The 24,483-nt window shown below is 39.3% G+C and overlaps 1 protein-coding gene across 4 annotated transcripts in view; it reads left to right on the top strand.

Moving 5' to 3' along the window:
• The window catches only part of LOC121398348, a 53,748-nt gene that overhangs the window by 2,993 nt on the left and 26,272 nt on the right, over positions 1–24,483 (top strand). For 2 of the 4 annotated variants that reach the window (XM_041577530.1, XM_041577533.1), the window contains exons 2-7: positions 4,553–4,846; positions 5,414–5,647; positions 9,595–9,888; positions 10,456–10,689; positions 13,418–13,711; positions 14,279–14,512. In XM_041577530.1, coding sequence (XP_041433464.1) covers positions 4,576–4,846; positions 5,414–5,647; positions 9,595–9,888; positions 10,456–10,689; positions 13,418–13,711; positions 14,279–14,512 — 1,561 coding nt within the window. In that variant the 5' untranslated portion in view covers positions 4,553–4,575. The remainder of the gene's footprint in view (positions 1–4,552; positions 4,847–5,413; positions 5,648–9,594; positions 9,889–10,455; positions 10,690–13,417; positions 13,712–14,278; positions 14,513–24,483) is intronic. The other 2 variants (XM_041577531.1, XM_041577532.1) reach the window with 2 other exon arrangements.

The following is a 24,483-nucleotide window of genomic DNA, read 5'->3' on the forward strand; positions in this document are numbered from 1 at the left end:
TGCAGTGCAGCTTCTGTATTTACTTTCATGCAGTCTTCTCTTTATGGTAGACTTGGATATGGAGACTCTACCTCCTGGAGAGTGGTGTTCACTTGTTTGGCTGTTGTGAAGGGGCTTCTCTTCACTATGGAAATGATCCTGAGATCATCCACCCCTGTTGTCTTCCGTGGTCTTTTTGCGTTGCTGAGTTCACCAGTGATTTCTTTCTTTCTCAGGATGCACCAAACTGTAGATTTTGCCACTCCTAATATTGTAGCAATTTCTCGGATGGATTTTTTTCTGTTTTTGAAGCTTAAGGATGACTTGTTTCACCTGCATGGAGAGCTCCTTTGTCCTCATGTTGTCTGTTCCACATACAAGCACCCCCCCCCCTCAAATCAACTCCAGGGCTTTTATCTGCTTTTGCCCCACACCTGCCCATGAAATAACCTTTGAGTCAATTGTCCAATTACTTTTGAGCCCCTTGTCCAATTACTTTTGAGCCCCTGAAATGAAGTGATTGTGTAAAAAAAAAGGCTTTAGTTCCTCACATTTTTATGCAATCTTTTTGTTCAACCCACTGAATTAAAGCTGAAAGTCTGCAGTTCAACTGCATCTGAGTTGTTTCATTTAAAATTCATTGTGGTCATGTACAGAACCAAAATTAGAAAAAAAGTTGTCTCTGTCCAAAGATTTATGGGCCTAACTGTATATGGGTCAATGGGAGAGGTCCCTATCCTATTTGGAAGTATCTGTGGTCTGCGATGGAATTTGTCCAAAGAGCTGACTTTTTAGGCAAAAATCCAAAACATTTGGATTTTTGGGGGGGAAATCCTGAAATATCATATGATTCTGGAAAAAAGTTATTATGTTCTTACCCAATGCAGCCAAACTTACACTAGCCTGTACATAACCTATCCTATCTTATAAATGACTTACACTAGCCTATACATAATCTACCCTAGCTAATACATGAGTTACACTAGCCTTTACGTAATCTACCCTAGCTAACACATGAGTTACACTAGCCTATACGTAATCTACCCTAGCTAATACATGACTTACACTAGCCTATACGTAATCTACCCTAGCTAATACATGACTTACACTAGGCTATACATAATCTATCCTAGCTAATACATGAGTTTCACTAGCCTATACGTAATCTACCCTAGCTAATACATGAGTTACACTAGCCTTTACGTAATCTACCCTAGCTAACACATGAGTTACACTAGCCTATACGTAATCTACCCTAGCTAATACATGATTTACACTAGCCTATACGTAATCTACCCTAGCTAATACATGACTTACACTAGGCTATACATAATCTATCCTAGCTAATACATGAGTTTCACTAGCCTATACGTAATCTATCCTAGCTAATACATGAGTTTCACTAGCCTATACGTAATCTACCCTAGCTAATACATGAGTTACACTAGCCTATACGTAATCTACCCTAGCTAATACATGATTTACACTAGCCTATACGTAATCTACCCTAGCTAATACATGACTTACACCTGCCTATACGTAATCTACCCTAGCTAATGCATGAGTTTCACTAGCCTATACGTAATTTACCCTAGCTAATACATGAGTTACACTAGCCTTTACGTAATCTACCCTAGCTAACACATGAGTTACACTAGCCTATACGTAATCTACCCTAGCTAATACATGACTTACACTAGCCTATACGTAATCTACCCTAGCTAATACATGACTTACACTAGGCTATACATAATCTATCCTAGCTAATACATGAGTTTCACTAGCCTATACGTAATCTATCCTAGCTAATACATGAGTTTCACTAGCCTATACGTAATCTACCCTAGCTAATACATGATTTACACTAGCCTATACATAATCTATCCTAGCTAATACATGAGTTACACTAGCCTATACGTAATCTACCCTAGCTAATACATGAGTTACACTAGCCTATACGTAATCTACCCTAGCTAATACATGATTTACACTAGCCTATACGTAATCTACCCTAGCTAATACATGATTTACACTAGGCTATACGTAATCTACCCTAGCTAATACATGACTTACACCTGCCTATACGTAATCTACCCTAGCTAATACATGATTTACACTAGCCTATACATAATCTATCCTAGCTAATACATGAGTTACACTAGCCTATACGTAATCTACCCTAGCTAATACATGACTTATGTTAGTTTAGACATGCAATAGATAGTAAATGAATTACACCCATCCATAAATGACTTCCACTAGCCTATACATGACCTACCCTAGCCCATACCTCCCTTTCCTAAATGCCTGGAGCACAGTGTTACCTGCAATGTTTGTGTATAATTTCTGTAGCTCTTTTTATTTCACTGCTAACCCCATATGATCTGATCATTCTCCTGATGGCTGAGTATTTGGTCATCTCAATTCAACCCACCCCAATGATGACTGGATCAGGACCTGCCCATTAGTGCCCTGGGGCTGCCTTATTGTGCATTTTTACCATAGCAAGCAAAAGACAAGCATTACTTGTATATACCCAGTGGGGTTGCTATAAGTATTGTGGTCTGTAAAGAAATATAATTGTCCGTCCAAATACAACCTCCCAAAATGGCAGCCTCCTCTCATATGAATGTTGACACACGGTATGTTTTGGCTTCATCCATTACTGCCTTCTTAAAGGGGTTGTTCACCTTCAATGTACAAATCTTATGCTCTCATTGTGTTAGAAAAACCATTTTCCATAACAAAAAGTAAAAATGCCATTGTAAAAGCTCATTTTATACCTGTTAAGCAGTCACATCATTTGAATTGTCATTGGTTGATTTCACAATTGTAAAGGCAAAGGTTAAAGGGATACTGTGATTGGAAAACATGTTTGTTTTTTTCCAAAACGCATCAGTTAATAGTGCTACTCCACCAGAATTCTGCACTGAAATCCATTTCTCAAAAGAGCAAACAGATCTTTTTATATTCAATTTTGAAATCTGACATGGGGCTAGACATTTTGTCAATTTCCCAGCTGCCCCTGGTCATGTGACTTGTGCCTGCACTTTAGGAGAGAAATGCTTTCTGGCAGGCTGGTGTTTTTCCTTCTCAATGTAACTGAATGTGTCTCAGTGGGACATGGGTTTTTACTATTGAGTGTAGTTCTTAGATCTGCCAGGCAGCTGTTATCTTGTGTTAGGGAGCTGTTATCTGGTTACCTTCCCATTGTTCTTTTGTTTGGCTGCTGGGGTGGGGGAGGGAGGGGTGATATCACTTCAACTTGCAGTACAGCAGTAAAGAGTGATTGAAGTTTATGAGAGTACAAGTCACATGACTTGGGGCAGCTGGGAAATTGACAATATGTCTAGCCCCATGTCAGATTTCAAAATTGAATATAACAAAATCTGTTTGCTCTTTTGAGAAATGGATTTCAGTGCAGAATTCTGCTGTAGCAGCACTAGTACTGAGGAGGGAGGGCTGAGAGCCGAGAAGGGAGGGCTGAGAGCCGAGGAGGGAGGGCTGAGAGCTGAGGAGGGAGGGCTGAAAGCTGAGGAGGGGGGCTGAGAGCTGAGGAGTGAGGGATGAGAGCTGAGGAGGGAGGGCTGAGAGCTGAGGAGGGAGGGATGAGAGCTGAGGAGGGAGGGATGAAAGCTGAGGAGGGGGTCTAAGAGCTGAGGAGGAAGGACTGAGGAGGGAGGGCTGAGGAATGAGCCACGAGGGGTAGCACGGAGGTGTGACTGCAGTTTTTTCGTATAAGTGAGTAGATAAGAGATGAGTCTACATTATTTTTCTTTACGAGAGCGCATGCAGGAGCATGTGTTCTCCTGATAGGGTTGCCACCTTTTCTGGAAATAAATAACGGCCTTCCTATATATTTGCCTTTTTCCCCTATTAATAACATTGGGATCAACCATAATTTTTACTGGCCAGGCCGGTAAAATACCAGCCAGATGGCAACCCTATCTCCTGATGATGTCCTAAAATGCGTTCTGCACATCTCACCCCCCTTTTTGTGAAAAAGTTGTCTCTTCCACCAGCATGCTTCCTGGCATCCCAAATATGTATGTTGAGCCTCTGTCCCTGTGCAGTAAACATTTCCCCAGCACATGGCAGGCACCCCTCCCCCTTCTGTACGGAACACATTTTAGGACATCCTGCAGCGAAATACCTGTCCTGGGCCAAAAAAGCTTGGGGGCCGCTGTTCTAAACTGTTTAACAGACATGGACAGTGAGTGTTGGGAGTTAGCAGATAAGGTGGTCAGAAGTGAGAATGGGTAAAAGTGGCATGGCAATGGGTTACATTGTAAATTGTATAGGGTAAAGGAGGTAATGGCTGGTTGGTATAAGAAAGTCTTTGCACCAAAACAATGAAACTAAGTACTGCAGTCACAATCTTGTTTATATATGTGGGAGTGGGGTTTATATGATGCATAAAACTCCCCCAAACAGTTATACAGCTGTATAAGCATGCAACGCATCGGATTTGGTTAAAAATGTTATATTCATGCATTCTACAGTATTAAGGAATTTTCGGAATATTTCCAATTGATGTTGTGACTGACACCTTGCAATGTTTGGTCTGATTCAGTAGCCCTTCCCTCCGGCAGAATAATGGTGGCAAAGAAGCATGTTGTCGGCATCTTTTCACGAGAAGCTCAGGATGCGTTTGGTTGGCTGATCAATTTCCTCCTGACCATACCTGGGGTGAAGGATGTCCGAACTGTACATATCTCCAACACCAACTATATAGACGTTATGGATGAGGCCTATAAGTGCACATTTGCCATCTTGTACCATTCCAAGAACAGGGGAAGGATAAATGTAACCGATGTGACAGACGCTCTCTATGACAGAGAACTGGCCGATTTGTCCAGATGTCTAGGTATTTGACATAATCTTCTTGATCATTGTGACTTTTGACAAAGATTAGAATAAAGATCCACCTTTTTAAATATCTTCATATTCCTGGGAAAACTCAGTAAAGTTCATGTCGATGGAGTTTCTCATTCATCCAGGTCATGATATAAAGTATCTAGTTGGGTTAAGTCTAAGGCAACTGGAGTTTTCTTGAAAACTCAAAAAGTTCAGTTGCCTTAGACATGACCCATTCAAGTCTTGTTGTAGTTGTCTTATACATCACTGGACTTGTACTGTTTACAGGACCACATCTTCCATCAGTGGAATTGGCCCAACAGCCTTTATCTAGTGCTAGTGTTCCATCAGAAACTTGCATGTTCTTTAAAGGTCCTATAAAAATGGGAAACTAAGGACCTTCTCGATATTTTAGTACACAAGGTGTAACCAATTTTCCAAAAATCAAGGGCAACATTATTACTCACTTTGCTACGTTAGAACACATTGTGCCTTCTGTTCCTTACTGGATAATAAATTGTGCTTGTTGTCAATTAAAAATGATACTATTTATAATAATTTGTGCTCTGATATGTAGGAAGAGATCGGTTCATTGTAGTGATAGATGATCTGAAGAACACTAGTTTGGAGGCCAAGAACAATATCCTGCTGAAGCAGCCGAGCATTGAGAGACTGGCCATAGATCTCTTCCTCTTCAGTCAGCAGGACAAGAGTTATCAAGGAGAAGCGTCGGACAATTTCACCGGAAACAAATGGTTTCAAATGACAAGCTTAATAAGTGGGAAAATTAACCGTCGTTCTGAAACCTCAGGTAGTAGATTTTACCACCTCTGCTTGGATACATAAGAAATGTGACTGCATCACACTATGACATCATCTTGTATTGTGTAGCCCCAGTCTAGCGACAGTATGTACTACAATAAATAGCTTGGATATTAGTAGGGGGTCTGCACAGTCCTCTTCCATGATTTAATTTTAGTGCCCCTAATGGGTATAAATAAGAAGACCTGTGTAAAGCACACAGTTGGTGTGAAAGAACAAATATTATAACCTAATCTGCAACCATCTGCGCATCCCATGGGACAGGACATAAGTATTAGCAAAATTACAAGAAGCAGAAGGATGATGTATGGTATAAAGTGATGTAGGCCTTCTCTCTGGGCCTCTTTTGTGACCATTAACTATAGTCTTGGCTTCCTCAACAAGGCTAACTTGCTACTAATCAAGTACTCAGTAAGGAGATATTCCACAGACACATGGCTTTTTATATCTAAGACTTGTTTAAAGGGGTTTGAAGGAATCAGTTTCAACTCTTTGCAACTAGACATTTATAAACTGTACAAGCTGCATGGCTCGTTCATTTTTTAAGGTAGACGTTTAAGGTAGACGTTTGCAAAATATCCACCCTGCATGGCAAGTTAGAATTCATTTCCATCATTGTAGCCGGGCATTTATAAAATATACAAGCTTACATCTTTGAAACTGGACAATCATAAAATATGCATGCTGCATGGTTAGTTGTTAATGATTTCTATCTTTGGAGCTGGACATTTATAAACTATACATGCTGCATGGTTAATCAGTAATGATTTCAATCTTCGAAGCTGGACATTTATTAAATATACATGCTGCATGGTTAGTCGGTAATGATTTCAATCTTCGAAGCTGGAAATTTATAAACTATACATGCTGCATGGTTAGTTGGTAATGATTTGGAGCTGGACATTTATAATTTATACATGCTGCATGGTTAGTCAGTTATGATTCCTATCTTTGGAGATGGACATTTATAAACTATACATGCTGCATGGTTAGTTGGTAATGATTTTAATCTTTGGAGCTGGACATGTATAAACTATACATGCTACATGTTAGTTGGTAATGATTTTAATCTTTGGAGCTGGAACATTTATAAACTGTACATGCTGCATGGTGATACCTCCCAACTGGCCCGTTTTTAGAGAGACAGATTTACACTAGGCTATACGTAATCTACCCTAGCTAATACATGATTTACACTAGCCTATACGTAATCTACCCTAGCTAATACATGATTTACACTAAAATATACGTAATCTACCCTAGCTAATACATGAGTTACACTAGGCTATACATAATCTACCCTAGCTAATACATGATTTACACTAGCCTATACGTAATCTACCCTAGCTAATACATGATTTACACTAGCCTATACATAATCTACCCTAGCTAATACATGATTTACACTAGCCTATATGTAATCTACCCTAGCTAATAGATGACTTACACCTGCCTATACGTAATCTACCCTAGCTAATACATGATTTACACTAGGCTATACATAATCTATCCTAGCTAATACATGAGTTACACTAGCCTATACGTAATCTACCCTAGCTAATACATGATTTACACTAGCCTATACATAATCTACCCTAGCTAATACATGATTTACACTAGCCTATACATAATCTACCCTAGCTAATACATGATTTACACTAGCCTATACGTAATCTACCCTAGCTAATACATGATTTACACCTGCCTATACGTAATTACCCTAGCTAATACATGATTTACACTAGGCTATACATAATCTACCCTAGCTAATACATGATTTACACCTGCCTATACGTAATCTACCCTAGCTAATACATGACTTACACTAGCCTATACGTAATCTACCCTAGCTAATACATGAGTTACACTAGCCTATACGTAATCTACCCTAGCTAATACATGATTTACACTAGCCTATACGTAATCTACCCTAGCTAATACATGATTTACACTAGGCTATACATAATCTATCCTAGCTAATACATGAGTTACACTAGCCTATACGTAATCTACCCTAGCTAATACATGATTTACACTAGCCTATACATAATCTACCCTAGCTAATACATGATTTACACCTGCCTATACGTAATTACCCTTGCTAATACATGATTTACACTAGGCTATACATAATCTACCCTAGCTAATACATGATTTACACCTGCCTATACGTAATCTACCCTAGCTAATACATGACTTACACTAGCCTATACGTAATCTACCCTAGCTAATACATGAGTTACACTAGCCTATACGTAATCTACCCTAGCTAATACATGATTTACACTAGCCTATACGTAATCTACCCTAGCTAATACATGATTTACACTAGGCTATACATAATCTACCCTAGCTAATACATGATTTACACTAGCCTATACGTAATCTACCCTAGCTAATACATGATTTACACTAGGCTATACATAATCTACCCTAGCTAATACAAGATTTACACTAGCCTATACGTAATCTACCCTAGCTAATATATGACTTACACTAGCCTATACGTAATCTACCCTAGCTAATACATGAGTTACACTAGCCTATATGTAATCTACCCTAGCTAATACATGATTTACACTAGCCTATACATAATCTACCCTAGCTAATACATGACTTACACTAGCCTATACATAATCTACCCTAGCTAATACATGAGTTACACTAGCCTATACGTAATCTACCCTAGCTAATACATGACTTACACTAGCCTATACGTAATCTACCCTAGCTAATACATGATTTACACTAGCCTATACGTAATCTACCCTAGCTAATACATGATTTACACTAGCCTATACATAATCTACCCTAGCTAATACATGACTTACACCTGCCTATACGTAATCTACCCTAGCTAATACATGATTTACAGTAGCCTATATGTAATCTACCCTAGCTAATACATGACTTACACTAGGCTATACATAATCTACCCTAGCTAATACATGAGTTACACTAGCCTATATGTAATCTACCCTAGCTAATACATGATTTACACTAGGCTATACATAATCTACCCTAGCTAATACATGATTTACACTAAAATATACGTAATCTACCCTAGCTAATACATGAGTTACACTAGGCTATACATAATCTACCCTAGCTAATACATGATTTACACTAGCCTATACGTAATCTACCCTAGCTAATACATGAGTTACACTAGCCTATACATAATCTATCCTAGCTAATACATGAGTTACACTAGCCTATATGTAATCTACCCTAGCTAATACATGATTTACACTAGGCTATATATAATCTACCCTAGCTAATACATGATTTACACTAGCCTATACATAATCTATCCTAGCTAATACATGAGTTACACTAGCCTATATGTAATCTACCCTAGCTAATACATGATTTACACTAGGCTATATATAATCTACCCTAGCTAATACATGATTTACACTAGCCTATACGTAATCTACCCCAGCACATGGCAGGCTCCCCTCCCCCTTCTGTACGGAACACATTTTAGGACATCCTGCAGCAAAAGACCTGTCCTGGGCCAAAAAAGCTTGGGGGCCGCTGTTCTAAACTGTTTAACAGACATGAAGAGTGAGTGTTGGGAGTTAGCAGATAAGGTGGTCAGAAGTGAGAATGGGTAAAAGTGGCATGGCAATGGGTTACATTGTAAATTGTATAGGGTAAAGGAGGTAATGGCTGGTTGGTATAAGAAAGTCTTTGCACCAAAACAATGAAACTAAGTACTGCAGTCACAATCTTGTTTATATATGTGGGAGTGGGGTTTATATGATGCATAAAACTCCCCCAAACAGTTATAGAGCTGTATAAGCATGCAACGCAACTGATTTGGTTAAAAATGTTATATTCATGCATTCTACAGTTCAAGTATTAAGGAATTTTCTGAACATTTCCAATTGATGTTGTGACTGACACCTTGCAATGTTTGGTCTGATTCAGTAGCCCTTCCCTCCGGCAGAATAATGGTGGCAAAGAAGCATGTGGTCGGCATCTTTTCACGAGACGCTCAGGATGCGTTTGGTTGGCTGATCAATTTCCTCCTGACCATACCTGGGGTGAAGGATGTCCGAACTGTACATATCTCCAACACCAACTATATAGACGTTATGGATGAGGCCTATAAGTGCACATTTGCCATCTTGCACCATTCCAAGAACAGGGGAAGGATAAATGTAACCAATGGGACAGACACTCTCTATGACAGAGAACTGGCCGATTTGTCCAGATGTCTAGGTATTTGACATACTCTTCTTGATCATTGTGACTTTTGACAAAGATTAGAATAAAGATCCACCTTTTTAAATATCTTCATATTCCTGGGAAAACTCAGTAAAGTTCATGTCGATGGAGTTTCTCATTCATCCAGGTCATGATATAAAGTATCTAGTTGGGTTAAGTCTAAGGCAACTGGAGTTTTCTTGAAAACTCAAAAAGTTCAGTTGCCTTAGACATGACCCATTCAAGTCTTGTTGTAGTTGTCTTATACATCACTGGACTTGTACTGTTTACAGGACCACATCTTCCATCAGTGGAATTGGCCCAACAGCCTTTATCTAGTGCTAGTGTTCCATCAGAAACTTGCATGTTCTTTAAAGGTCCTATAAAAATGGGAATCTAAGGACCTTCTCGATATTTTAGTACACAAGGTGTAACCAATTTTCCAAAAATCAAGGGCAACATTATTACTCACTTTGCTACGTTAGAACACATTGTGCCTTCTGTTCCATACTGTACAATAAATTGTGCTTGTTGTCAATTAAAAATGATACTATTAATAATAATTTGTGCTCTGATATGTAGGAAGAGATGGGATCATTGTAGTGATAGATGATCTGGAGAACACTAGTTTGGAGGCCAAGAACAATATCCTGCTGAAGCAGCCGAGCATTGAGAGACTGGCCATAGATCTCTTCCTCTTCAGTGAGCAGGACAAGAGTTATCAAGGAGAAGCGTCGGACAATTTCACCGGAAACAAATGGTTTCAAATGACAAACTTAATAAGTGGGAAAATTAACCGTCGTTCTGAAACCTCAGGTAGTAGATTTTACCACCTCTGCTTGGATACATAAGAAATGTGACTGCATCACACTATGACATCATCTTGTATTGTGTAGCCCCAGTCTAGCGACAGTATGTACTACAATAAATAGCTTGGATATTAGTAGGGGGTCTGCACAGTCCTCTTCCATGATTTAATTTTAGTGCCCCTAATGGGTATAAATAAGAAGACCTGTGTAAAGCACACAGTTGGTGTGAAAGAACAAATATTATAACCTAATCTGCAACCATCTGCGCATCCCATGGGACAGGACATAAGTATTGGCAAAATTACAAGAAGCAGAAGGATGATGTATGGTATAAAGTGATGTAGGCCTTCTCTCTGGGCCTCTTTTGTGACCATTAACTATAGTCTTGGCTTCCTCAACAAGGCTAACTTGCTACTAATCAAGTACTCAGTAAGGAGATATTCCACAGACACATGGCTTTTTATATCTAAGACTTGTTTAAAGGGGTTTGAAGGAATCAGTTTCAACTCTTTGCAACTAGACATTTATAAACTGTACAAGCTGCATGGCTCGTTCATAACCATGTCCATTTTTTAAGGTAGACGTTTGCAAAATATCCACCCTGCATGGCAAGTTAGAATTCATTTCCATCATTGTAGCCGGGCATTTATAAAATATACAAGCTTACATCTTTGAAACTGGACAATCATAAAATATGCATGCTGCATGGTTAGTTGTAAATGATTTCTATTTTTGGAGCTGGACATTTATAAACTATACATGCAGCATGGTTAGTCAGTAATGATTTCAATCTTCGAAGCTGGACATTTATTAAATATACATGCTGCATGGTTAGTCGGTAATGATTTCAATCTTCAAAGCTGGACATTTATGAACTATACATGCTGCATGGTTAGCCGGTAATGATTTCTATCTTTAGGAGCTGGACATTTATAACCTATACATGCTGCTTTGTTAGTCTGGACATTTATTAAATATACATGCTGCATGGTTAGTCGGTAATGATTTCAATCTTCGAAGCTGGAAATTTATAAACTATACATGCTGCATGGTTAGTTGGTAATGATTTCTATCTTTTGGAGCTGGACATTTATAATTTATACATGCTGCATGGTTAGTCAGTTATGATTCCTATCTTTGGAGATGGACATTTATAAACTATACATGCTGCATGGTTAGTTGGTAATGATTTTAATCTTTGGATCTGGACATGTATAAACTATACATGCTACATGTTAGTTGGAAATGTTTTTAATCTTTGGAGCTGGAACATTTATAAACTGTACATGCTGCATGGTGAATCCTCCCAACTGGCCCGTTTTTAGAGAGACAGATTTACACTAGGCTATACGTAATCTACCCTAGTTTATACATGATTTACACTAGCCTATACGTAATCTACCCTAGCTAATACATGATTTACACTAGGCTATACATAATCTACCCTAGCTAATACATGATTTACACTAGCCTATACGTAATCTACCCTAGCTAATACATGATTTACACTAGGCTATACATAATCTACCCTAGCTAATACAAGACTTACACTAGCCTATACGTAATCTACCCTAGCTAATACATGAGTTACACTAGCCTATACGTAATCTACCCTAGCTAATACATGATTTACACTAGCCTATACGTAATCTACCCTAGCTAATACATGATTTACACTAGGCTATACATATTACCCTAGCTAATACAAGATTTACACTAGCCTATACGTAATCTACCCTAGCTAATATATGACTTACACTAGCCTATACGTAATCTACCCTAGCTAATACATGATTTACACTAGCCTATACATAATCTACCCTAGCTAATACATGAGTTACACTAGCCTATACGTAATCTACCCTAGCTAATACATGACTTACACTAGCCTATACGTAATCTACCCCAGCTAATACATGACTTACACCTGCCTATACGTAATCTACCCTAGCTAATACATGATTTACAGTAGCCTATATGTAATCTACCCTAGCTAATACATGACTTACACTAGGCTATACATAATCTACCCTAGCTAATACATGATTTACACTAGCCTATACGTAATCTACCCTAGCTAATACATGATTTACACTAGGCTATACATAATCTACCCTAGCTAATACATGATTTACACTAGCCTATACGTAATCTACCCTAGCTAATACATGATTTACACTAGGCTATACATAATCTACCCTAGCTAATACATGATTTACACTAGCCTATACGTAATCTACCCCAGCACATGGCAGGCACCCCTCCCCCTTCTGTACGGAACACATTTTAGGACATCCTGCAGCGAAATACCTGTCCTGGGCCAAAAAAGCTTGGGAGCCGCTGTTCTAAACTGTTTAACAGACATGGGCAGTGAGTGTTGGGAGTTAGCAGATAAGGTGGTCAGAAGTGAGAATGGGTAAAAGTGGCATGGCAATGGGTTACATTGTAAATTGTATAGGGTAAAGGAGGTAATGGCTGGTTGGTATAAGAAAGTCTTTGCACCAAAACAATGAAACTAAGACTGCAGTCACAATCTTGTTTATATATGTGGGAGTGGGGTTTATATGATGCATAAAACTCCCCCAAACAGTTATACAGCTGTATAAGCATGCAACGCAACTGATTTGGTTAAAAATGTTATATTCATGCATTCTACAGTTCAAGTATTAAGGAATTTTCGGAATATTTCCAATTGATGTTGTGACTGACACCTTGCAATGTTTGGTCTGATTCAGTAGCCCTTCCCTCCGGCAGAATAATGGTGGCAAAGAAGCATGTGGTCGGCATCTTTTCACGAGAAGCTCAGGATGCGTTTGGTTGGCTGATCAATTTCCTCCTGACCATACCTGGGGTGAAGGATGTCCGAACTGTACATATCTCCAACACCAACTATATAGACGTTATGGATGAGGCCTATAAGTGCACATTTGCCATCTTGCACCATTCCAAGAACAGGGGAAGGATAAATGTAACCAACGTGACAGACGCTCTCTATTACAGAGAACTGGCCGATTTGTCCAGATGTCTAGGTATTTGACATAATCTTCTTGATCATTGTGACTTTTGACAAAGATTAGAATAAAGATCCACCTTTTTAAATATCTTCATATTCCTGGGAAAATTCAGTAAAGTTCATGTCGAGGGAGTTTCTCATTCATCCAGGTCATGATATAAGGTATCTAGTTGGGTTAAGTCTAAGGCAACTGGAGTTTTCTTGAAAACACAATAAGTTCAGTTGCCTTAGACATGACCCATTCAAGTCTTGTTGTAGTTGTCTTATACATCACTGGACTTGTACTGTTTACAGGACCACATCTTCCATCAGTGGAATTGGCCCAACAGCCTTTATCTAGTGCTAGTGTTCCATCAGAAACTTGCATGTTCTTTAAAGGTCCTATAAAAATGGGACACTAAGGACCTTCTCGATATTTTAGTACACAAGGTGTAACCAATTTTCCAAAAATCAAGGGCAACATTATTACTCACTTTGCTACGTTAGAACACATTGTGCCTTCTGTTCCATACTGTACAATAAATTGTGCTTGTTGTCAATTAAAAATGATACTATTAATAATAATTTGTGCTCTGATATGTAGGAAGAGATCGGATCATTGTAGTGATAGATGATCTGAAGAACACTAGTTTGGAGGCCAAGAACAATATCCTGCTGAAGCAGCCGAGCATTGAGAGACTGGCCATAGATCTCTTCCTCTTCAGTCAGCAGGACAAGAGTTATCAAGGAGACGCGTCGGACAATTTCACCGGAAACAAATGGTTTCAAATGACAAACTTAATAAGTGGGAAAATTAACCGTCGTTCTGAAACCTCAGGTAGTAGATTTTACCACCTCTGCTTGGATACATAAGAAATGTGACTGCATCACACTATGACATCATCTTGTATTGTGTAGCCCCAGTCTAGCGACAGTATGTACTACAATAAATAGCTTGGATATTAGTAGGGGGTCTGCACAGTCCTCTTCCATGATTTAATTTTAGTGCCCCTAATGGGTATAAATAAGAAGACCTGTGTAAAGCACACAGTTGGTGTGAAAGAACAAATATTATAACCTAATCTGCAACCATCTGCGCATCCCATGGGACAGGACATAAGTATTGGCAAAATTACAAGAAGCAGAAGGATGATGTATGGTATAAAGTGATGTAGGCCATCTCTCTGGGCCTCTTTTGTGACCATTAACTACAGTCTTGGCTTCCTCAACAAGGCTAACTTGCTACTAATCAAGTACTCAGTAAGGAGATATTCCACAGACACATGGCTTTTTATATCTAAGACTTGTTTAAAGGGGTTTGAAGGAATCAGTTTCAACTCTTTGCAACTAGACATTTATAAACTGTACAAGCTGCATGGCTCGTTCATAACCATGTCCATTTTTTAAGGTAGACGTTTGTAAAATATCCACCCTGCATGGCAAGTTAGAATTCATTTCCATCGTTGTAGCCGGGCATTTATAAAATATACATGCTTCCATCTTTGAAACTGGACAATCATAAAATATGCATGCTGCATGGTTAGTTGTTAATGATTTCTATCTCTGGAGCTGGACATTTATAAACTATACATGCTGCATGGTTAGTCACTAATGATTTCAATCTTCGAAGCTGGACATTTATTAAATATACATGCTGCATGGTTAGCCGGTAATGATTTCTATCTTTTGGAGCTGTGCATTTATAACCTATACATGCTGCTTTGTTAGTTGGTAATGATTTTAATCTTTGGAGATGAACATTTATAAACTGTACATGCTGCATGGTGATACCTCCCACACGGCCCGTTTTTAGAGAGACAGTCTGGCTGCACTGAACGACCAGAAAAAGAAACAATGTTTCTAACTTAATTGGATTTTGGAAGAGAGCCCAGAACAGCCACCAGGTGCACTTGGAAACTTTTGTAACAATTTTAGATAAGGAGGTCCCTTGGGAAAAGTTAGACTCACAGCTTAAAGGGCATACTTTCATTAGCAAAACTGTAATAACGGGAAAAAAAACCACAGAAATATATTCAAACTTTCATAACCTGCCAAATTTTGTAAAATGAACATGGTAATTAGGGGGTGTGGACACAAAAATGTGTGTGGTCAAAAAAAATTGACGCGCTACGCATGGCAACTTTTTTGTCTGTCTTTTTATTTACAAAATGTTGGGAGGTTGTAAATTTTTTCTATCTTTGGAGCTGGACATTTATAAACTATACATGCTGCATGGTTAGATGGTAATGATTTTAATATTCGAAGCTGAACATTTATAAACTGTACATGCTGCATGGTGATACCTCCCACACGGCCCGTTTTTAGAGAGACAGTCTGGCTGCACTGAACAACCAGAAAAAGAAACAATGTTTCTAACTTAATTGGCTTTTGGAAGAGAGCCCAGAACAGCCACCAGGTGCACTTGGAAACTTTTGTAACAATTTCAGATAAGGAGGTCCCTTGGGAAAAGTTAGACTCACAGCTTAAAGGGCAATTCACCTTCATTAGCAAAACTGTAATAACGGGGAAAAAAAAACACAGAAATGTATTCAAACTTTCATAACCTGCCAAATTTTTTAAAATGAACATGGTAATTAGGGGGTGTGGCCACAAAAATGTGTGTGGTGAAAAAAAAAATTGACGCACTACGCGTGGAAATTTTTTTGTCTGTCTTTTTATTTACAAAATGTTGGGAGGTTGTACCTTTTTTCTATCTTTGGAGCTGGACATTTATTAATTATACATGCTGCATGGTTAGTTTGTAATGATTTTAATATTTGGAGCTGGACATTTATAAACAACACATGCAGCATGGTTAGATGGTAATGATTTCAATCTTCGAAGCTGGACATTTATTAAATATACATGCTGCATGGTTAGCCGGTAATGATTTCTATCTTTTGGAGCTGTGCATTTATAACCTATACATGCTGCTTTGTTAGTCGGTAATGATTTCTATCTTCAAAGCTGGACATTTATAAACTATACATGCTGCATGGTTAGTTGGTAATGATTTTAATCTTTGGAGCTGGACATGTATAAACTATACATGCTGCATGGTTAGTTGGTAATGATTTTAATCTTTGGAGCTGGACATTTATAAACTATACATGCTGCATGGTTAGTTGGTAATGATTTCAATCTTCGAAGCTGGAAATTTATAAACTATACATGCTGCATGGTTAGTTGTTAATGATTTCTATCTTTTGGAGCTGGACATTTATAATTTATACATGCTGCATGGTTCGTCAGTTATGATTCCTATCTTTGGAGATGGACATTTATAAACTATACATGCTACATGTTAGTTGGTAATGATTTTAATCTTTGGAGCTGGACATATATAAACTATACATGCTACATGTTAGTCGGTAATGATTTTAATCTTTGGAGATGGACATTTATAAACTGTACATGCTACATGTTAGTCGGTAGTGATTTTAATCTTTGGAGCTGGACATTTATAAACTATACATGCTACATGTTAGTCGGTAGTGATTTTAATCTTTGGAGATGGACATTTATAAACTATACATGCTACATGTTAGTCGGTAATGATTTTAATCTTTGGAGCTGGACATTTATAAACTATACATGCTGCATGGTTAGATGGAAATGATTTTAATATTCGAAGCTGGACATTTATAAACTATACATGCTGCATGGTGATACCTCCCAACTGGCCGGTTTTTAGAGAGACAGTCTGGCTGCACTGAACAACCAGAAAAAGAAACAATGTTTCTAACTTAATTGGCTTTTGGAAGAGAGCCCAGAACAGCCACCAGGTGCACTTGGAAACTTTTGTAACAATTTTAGATAAGGAGGTCCCTTGGGAAAAGTTAGACTCACAGCTTAAAGGGCAATTCACCTTCATTAGCAAAACTGTAATAACGGGAAAAAAAAAACACAGAAATATATTCAAACTTTCATAACCTGCCAAATTTTGTAAAATGAACATGGTTATTAGGGGATGTGGACACAAAAATGTGTGTGGTCAAAAAAAATTGACGCGCTACGCGTGGCAACTTTTTTGTCTTTTTATTTACAAAATGTTGGGAGGTTGTACATTTTTTCTATCTTTGGAGCTGGACATTTATAAACTATTCATGCTGCATGGTTAGATGGAAATGATTTCAATATTCAAAGCTGAACATTTATAAACTATACATGCTACATGGTTAGATGGTAATGATTTCAATCTTCGAAGCTAGACATTTATAAACTATTCATGCTGCATGGTTAGATGGAAATGATTTCAATATTCGAAGCTGAACATTTATAAACTATACATGCTACATGGTTAGATGGTAATGATTTCAATCTTTGGAGCTGGACATTTATAAACTATACATGCTGCATGTTAGTCGCTAATGATTTCAATCTTCGAAGCTGGACATTTATAAACTATACATGCTGCATGGTTAGATGGAAATGATTTCAATATTCGAAGCTGGACATATATAAACTGTACATGCTGCATGGTGATACCTCCCAACTGGCCGGTTTTTAGAGAGACAGTCTGGCTGCGCTGAACAGCCAGAAAAAGAAACAATGTTTCTAACTTAATTGGCTTTTGGAAGAGAGCCCAGAACAGCCACCAGGTGCACTTGGAAACTTTTGTAACAATTTCAGATAGAAAAAGTTAGACTCACAGCTTAAAGGGCAATTCACCTTCATTAGCAAAACTGTAATAACTGGAAAAAAAAACACAGAAAAACTTTCATAACCTGCCAAATCTTGTAAAATGAACATGGTAATTAGGGGGTGTGGACACAAAAATGTGTGTGGTCAAAAATAATTGACGCGCTACGCGCGGCAACTTTTTTGTCCATCTTTTTATTTACAAAATGTTGGGAGGTTGTACCTTTTTTCTATCTTTGGAGCTGGACATTTATAAACTATACATGCTGCATGGTTAGATGGTAATGATTTCAATCTTCGAAGCTGGACATTTATAAAATATACATGCTTCATGGTTAGGCAGATAACATTTCCATTTTTGAAGCAGGTCATGCACGCTGCGTGGCTAGTTAGTAATGCTATCCACAATTGAAACAGGGTATTATAAAAGATATACGTAATATACAAATAGATATAACAATATATGTAAATGTATTTAAAGCAGTGATCAGTAATGAGTTCATTATGAGAGCTGATTATTCATTATGGGGTTTTATAGGGGTTTAGAGGCGTTTGGTTTTAAATAGATGAGTTGGAAACACCATATTGGCTGGGGAAGTTTCTTCGCTTTGATCTGAATTGTAATCAAGCACGGAACGTGATTATTTATTAAATTGGATGATACATTACATTTGCTGCTTTGTTTTGTACATAAGGAGCCTGATTAGCAAAGTCTTTTTTTTTCTCTGTAACCGTTTTTGTTTTCTTTTTCTTGCAGTTAACATAGACAACGATGATCAGGTAAGGATTGTTTTTCATTGGTGGGATTTGCTCTCCTTTTAGAAGCTCCTTATATTTTATTCTCCTTTCTTGTATTGATCTTCCTTTCGCCTTTCCTATTACTTTGTCTTATTCTTCCTTATCCTGCCTCTTCTGATCTGATCTTCTCTTGATCTACCAGTCTCTTCAAGACTCTCTTTTCATTTCTCTACTACTGTTCTCCCTGTACTTTTCCATTTCCCCCCTCTCTTTTCCAATACATTTCATGTCACATTTATTTTATATTTCTTCTGACATGAATCCATCAGGGGTCCCCCAACAGCAATAATAAGTTGACTATGTCATGGGGTGATGTCAAACACATAAAGAAAACTTGGTGTGACATCACATAACATTCAGAGAGTGCCCGGGTGCATTCTAGGACCTGTTTATGAAAGGGCTGATACAGTAATGGTTCCAAAATGTGGAGCACAAAACATAGAGCTTTGTATCTGTATTAAGCACTTTGGCCTCTTTATTGAATGAAATCTCATATGTTAGTTTTATGACACATAGGGATATTTTTGTCGGCTTTATTAAGACCGACAATTCATAGGGTTCTCAGAGTAGAGAGATCCTATCCAGAGATATAATGATACCATGGTGCACCAAGCCTACACATAATGATGCCCTTCTGATACTGTCGGACTGGCCCACCAGGATACCAGGAAAACTCCCGGTGGGTCCAGGTGTCAGTGGGCCCTCATGCTGCTAAACATTTGGCCTATTTCATGGTCATTCCCTATTTCTATGAGAACAAAGAGGCTAAATACAGATGGAATAATGGATTATAGTATGTAAAGAAAAGAGACTAGGAGAATAGAGGTTGAGTGAGGAGAGGAAGAAAAATAGTACTGAGAGTGGGCCACTGGTCTAAGATTAATTGGTGGGCCCCTGGTTAAAGGTTTTTGGGTGGGCCCCTGGTGTCCCAGTCCGACACTGCCTTCTGAAGCTTAGTTGACCCAGAGTCCCCACTTGGCCAAGGGAAAACAATGCAATTTACAGAGGAGAAGACATTTTCAGGTTATAATCTTATCTTGGCATTTCAGTATAAAGGAATTCTTTTAATTTCACTTTTTTATTTTTTTCCTAAAGGCCGACATGAGAAATTGCTGCCAGGGAATCAATATGGTAAGAAGGCATGTGCTTAGAGCAAGACTTGTCCGTCAGATCAGTGACTTGTCCAAGTCAGACCATCTACCAATAGATATGTCCGTTTAGCTTGTGTATAGAGTGTATGAACGGGATCTTGGGTAATTTGTCCTTCATCATGACCTTCTGATGTGGTGTGGTTCCTCCCATGCGCCCTACCCCAACACATAGACAACCACTGTAATATTGGCAAGACCAACATAAATTGTAGGAGCCGGAAGAGCGGGCAATTGGGCATATAATAAATATCTGTGGTTGCAGTGAGGGGATCAATAACATCAACACAAGAGCCTGGCAGACCCAAGATAATCCAATCTAAGCAATGGGCTTGTGAAACCATTAGAATACTATAACATCTCACCAGCAGGGTGTTGGGTAATGTAGAGGAACATAACATTATTTCCCATCTGAACTCTGTTGAGTGAGGCTTTACACATGTTCCTTGTGGTGTGTGTTGTCCCTTACTCACCCTCACTCAGCTGGCTGGAATGCCACGGCACAGGGGCACTTGGGGGATTAATGATGCCACGTAGGTCCAGTTTATCCAATTTCGGACAAATTCCTTCAAGAAGATGTAAACATTCCATAAAACTATCCCGCTGTTGCCACCAAGCTCTGTCCAGTAGGGGGCATGCATTTTATTACAGACACACCAAGGAAGAAGGTAACGTTATGGCTGAGAAGAGAGAGCTAAATTAGTCCGCCTACCGGATAGTCCAAATCCTCCGCTCTGGCAACAGCAAACACACAATCCGAAAAAGGTGTGTGACCAAAAGGACTTCCCGAAAAACATAATTTTCTTTACACTTCCCTGCCCACCATTTGTATTTTAAACAATGTACAAATAAAGCTGTATACGTTTTAAATAATTGGTTCCAACGTGGATTTTTTTTCCGGGAAGTCCTTTTGGTCACGCACCTTTTTTTGGACCAATAAAAAACCTGCTGTGTCACTCATCTTGCTGTTGTGTAACATATGGAGGAGGTATTTTCATGTCTTGTAAATAAATATATCTCATCTGTCTTTCAGAAATGCGCTGTGCTTTGCTTCATTGGAATTGGAATTGGCATCATTGTTATCATTGTGGCTGTTGAGTTGAGTAGATGAGACTTTGGAGAGGAGAATGTTAATACTCTCACCTATAAGAATCCACCATTAACCCAGAGACATTCCCTTTCAACTTATGGAACAGAATCCTCCATCCTGAATATGATTTATATATATATATATCTAAACTCACCCACTTCATCCTGTAGACCAAACACTGAACGTTGGAAACACAATTCTCTCTTCTTATCAAACCAACCGCTTATTAGAAATCCCTGTTTCCTGTATTGTTTGGCAAGAACGTTTGTGTATTGACGCATTGGGCAATAAAGTGTTTGTTTGGGTAAACGGAGCGTTGTCTGCTTCTTCTGTTTCAACATATTCTACCACAATCATTTAACTTTTCTCTTGTTATTTTTGTTAAAGGATAACTAAACCCTTAAACTGTATATCGCTAAAACTGCCATCTTTTACTGTATATACTGAACTTATTGCACCTGCCTAAAGTTTCAGTAGGTCCCTAAGCTCAGTAAGTGACAGCAGCACAGAGCATGTGCAGTGAATCAGCAGAAAAGAAGATGGGGAGCTACTGGGGCATCTTTGGAGACACAGATCTTTACTGCTAAAGGGCTGTGGTTGCCTTGGGCTGGTACAGAAGCACAAAACATAATGTACAACATTTCTAGCTACTTCTTTAGTTAGACTTTAGTTCTCCTTTACGGAGATTCATCATTGCAGTGGGCCAATTAGCACTTAATATCAACCTTGTTTACCCAACACTAAATGCACAAGAGACAATGGAGGCCTGTATTTTACACCTGCGCCTGTACCTCCATTAACATTAGAATTATCTACTTATCTGAAATGAAGCACATCAAAAGCATTTAAGCAAAAAGATACAATCTCCCTACTATACCTGCTATTCCACAGCCACAATCCATTCCCAGACTATATTCCCACTGTTACTATAGATACTATTTCTCCCTACTATACCTGCTATCCCACAGTCACACTCCCTTCCCAGAGACTATTATCCACTGTTACTATAGACACCATCTCTCCCTACTATACCTGCTATCCCACAGTCACACTCCCTTCCCAGAGACTATTATCCCACTGTTACTATAGGCACCATCTTTCCTACTATACCTGCTATCCCACAGTCACACTCCCTTCCCAGAGACTATTATCCACTGTTACTATAGGCACCATCTCTCCCTACTATACCTGCTATCCCACAGTCACACTCCCTTCCCAGAGACTATTATCCACTGTTACTATAGGCACCATCTCTCCCTACTATACCTGCTATCCGACAGTCACACTCCCTTCCCAGAGACTATTATCCACTGTTACTACAGGCACTATCTCTCCCTACTATACCTGCTATCCCACAGTCACACTCCCTTCCCAGAGACTATTATCCACTGTTACTATAGACACCATCTCTCCCTACTATACCTGCTATCCCACAGCCACAGTCCCTTCCCAGAGACTATTATCCACTGTTACTATAGGCACCATCTCTCCCTACTATACCTGCTATCCCACAGTCACACTCCCTTCCCAGAGACTATTATCCCACTGTTACTATAGGCACCATCTTTCCTACTATACCTGCTATCCCACAGTCACACTCCCTTCCCAGAGACTATTATCCACTGTTACTATAGGCACCATCTCTCCCTACTATACCTGCTATCCCACAGTCACACTCCCTTCCCAGAGACTATTATCCACTGTTACTATAGACACCATCTCTCCCTACTATACCTGCTATCCCACAGCCACAGTCCCTTCCCAGAGACTATTATCCACTGTTACTATAGGCACCATCTCTCCCTACTATACCTGCTATCCCACAGTCACACTCCCTTCCCAGAGACTATTATCCCACTGTTACTATAGGCACCATCTTTCCTACTATACCTGCTATCCCACAGTCACACTCCCTTCCCAGAGACTATTATCCACTGTTACTATAGGCACCATCTCTCCCTACTATACCTGCTATCCCACAGTCACACTCCCTTCCCAGAGACTATTATCCCACTGTTACTATAGGCACCATCTTTCCTACTATACCTGCTATCCCACAGTCACACTCCCTTCCCAGAGACTATTATCCACTGTTACTATAGACACCATCTCTCCCTACTATACCTGCTATCCCACAGCCACAGTCCCTTCCCAGAGACTATTATCCACTGTTACTATAGGCACCATCTCTCCCTACTATACCTGCTATCCCACAGTCACACTCCCTTCCCAGAGACTATTATCTACTGTTACTATAGGCACCATCTCTTGCTAATATACCTGCTATCCCACAGTCACACTCCCTTCCCAGAGACTATTATCCACTGTTACTATAGGCACCATCTCTCCCTACTATACCTGCTATCCCACAGTCACACTCCCTTCCCAGAGACTATTATCCACTGTTACTATAGACACCATCTCTCCCTACTATACCTGCTATCCCACAGTCACACTCCCTTCCCAGAGACTATTATCCACTGTTACTATAGGCACCATCTCTCCCTACTATACCTGCTATCCCACAGTCACACTCCCTTCCCAGAGACTATTATCCACTGTTACTATAGGCACCATCTCTCCCTACTATACCTGCTATCCCACAGTCACACTCCCTTCCCAGAGACTATTATCCACTGTTACTACAGGCACTATCTCTCCCTACTATACCTGCTATCCCACAGTCACACTCCCTTCCCAGAGACTATTATCCACTGTTACTATAGACACCATCTCTCCCTACTATACCTGCTATCCCACAGCCACAGTCCCTTCCCAGAGACTATTATCCACTGTTACTATAGGCACCATCTCTCCCTACTATACCTGCTATCCCACAGTCACACTCCCTTCCCAGAGACTATTATCCCACTGTTACTATAGGCACCATCTTTCCTACTATACCTGCTATCCCACAGTCACACTCCCTTCCCAGAGACTATTATCCACTGTTACTATAGGCACCATCTCTCCCTACTATACCTGCTATCCCACAGTCACACTCCCTTCCCAGAGACTATTATCCCACTGTTACTATAGGCACCATCTTTCCTACTATACCTGCTATCCCACAGTCACACTCCCTTCCCAGAGACTATTATCCACTGTTACTATAGACACCATCTCTCCCTA

The sequence above is a fragment of the Xenopus laevis genome, chromosome 9_10L (assembly GCF_017654675.1).
Source record: "Xenopus laevis strain J_2021 chromosome 9_10L, Xenopus_laevis_v10.1, whole genome shotgun sequence".
Lineage (NCBI taxonomy): Eukaryota > Metazoa > Chordata > Amphibia > Anura > Pipidae > Xenopus > Xenopus laevis.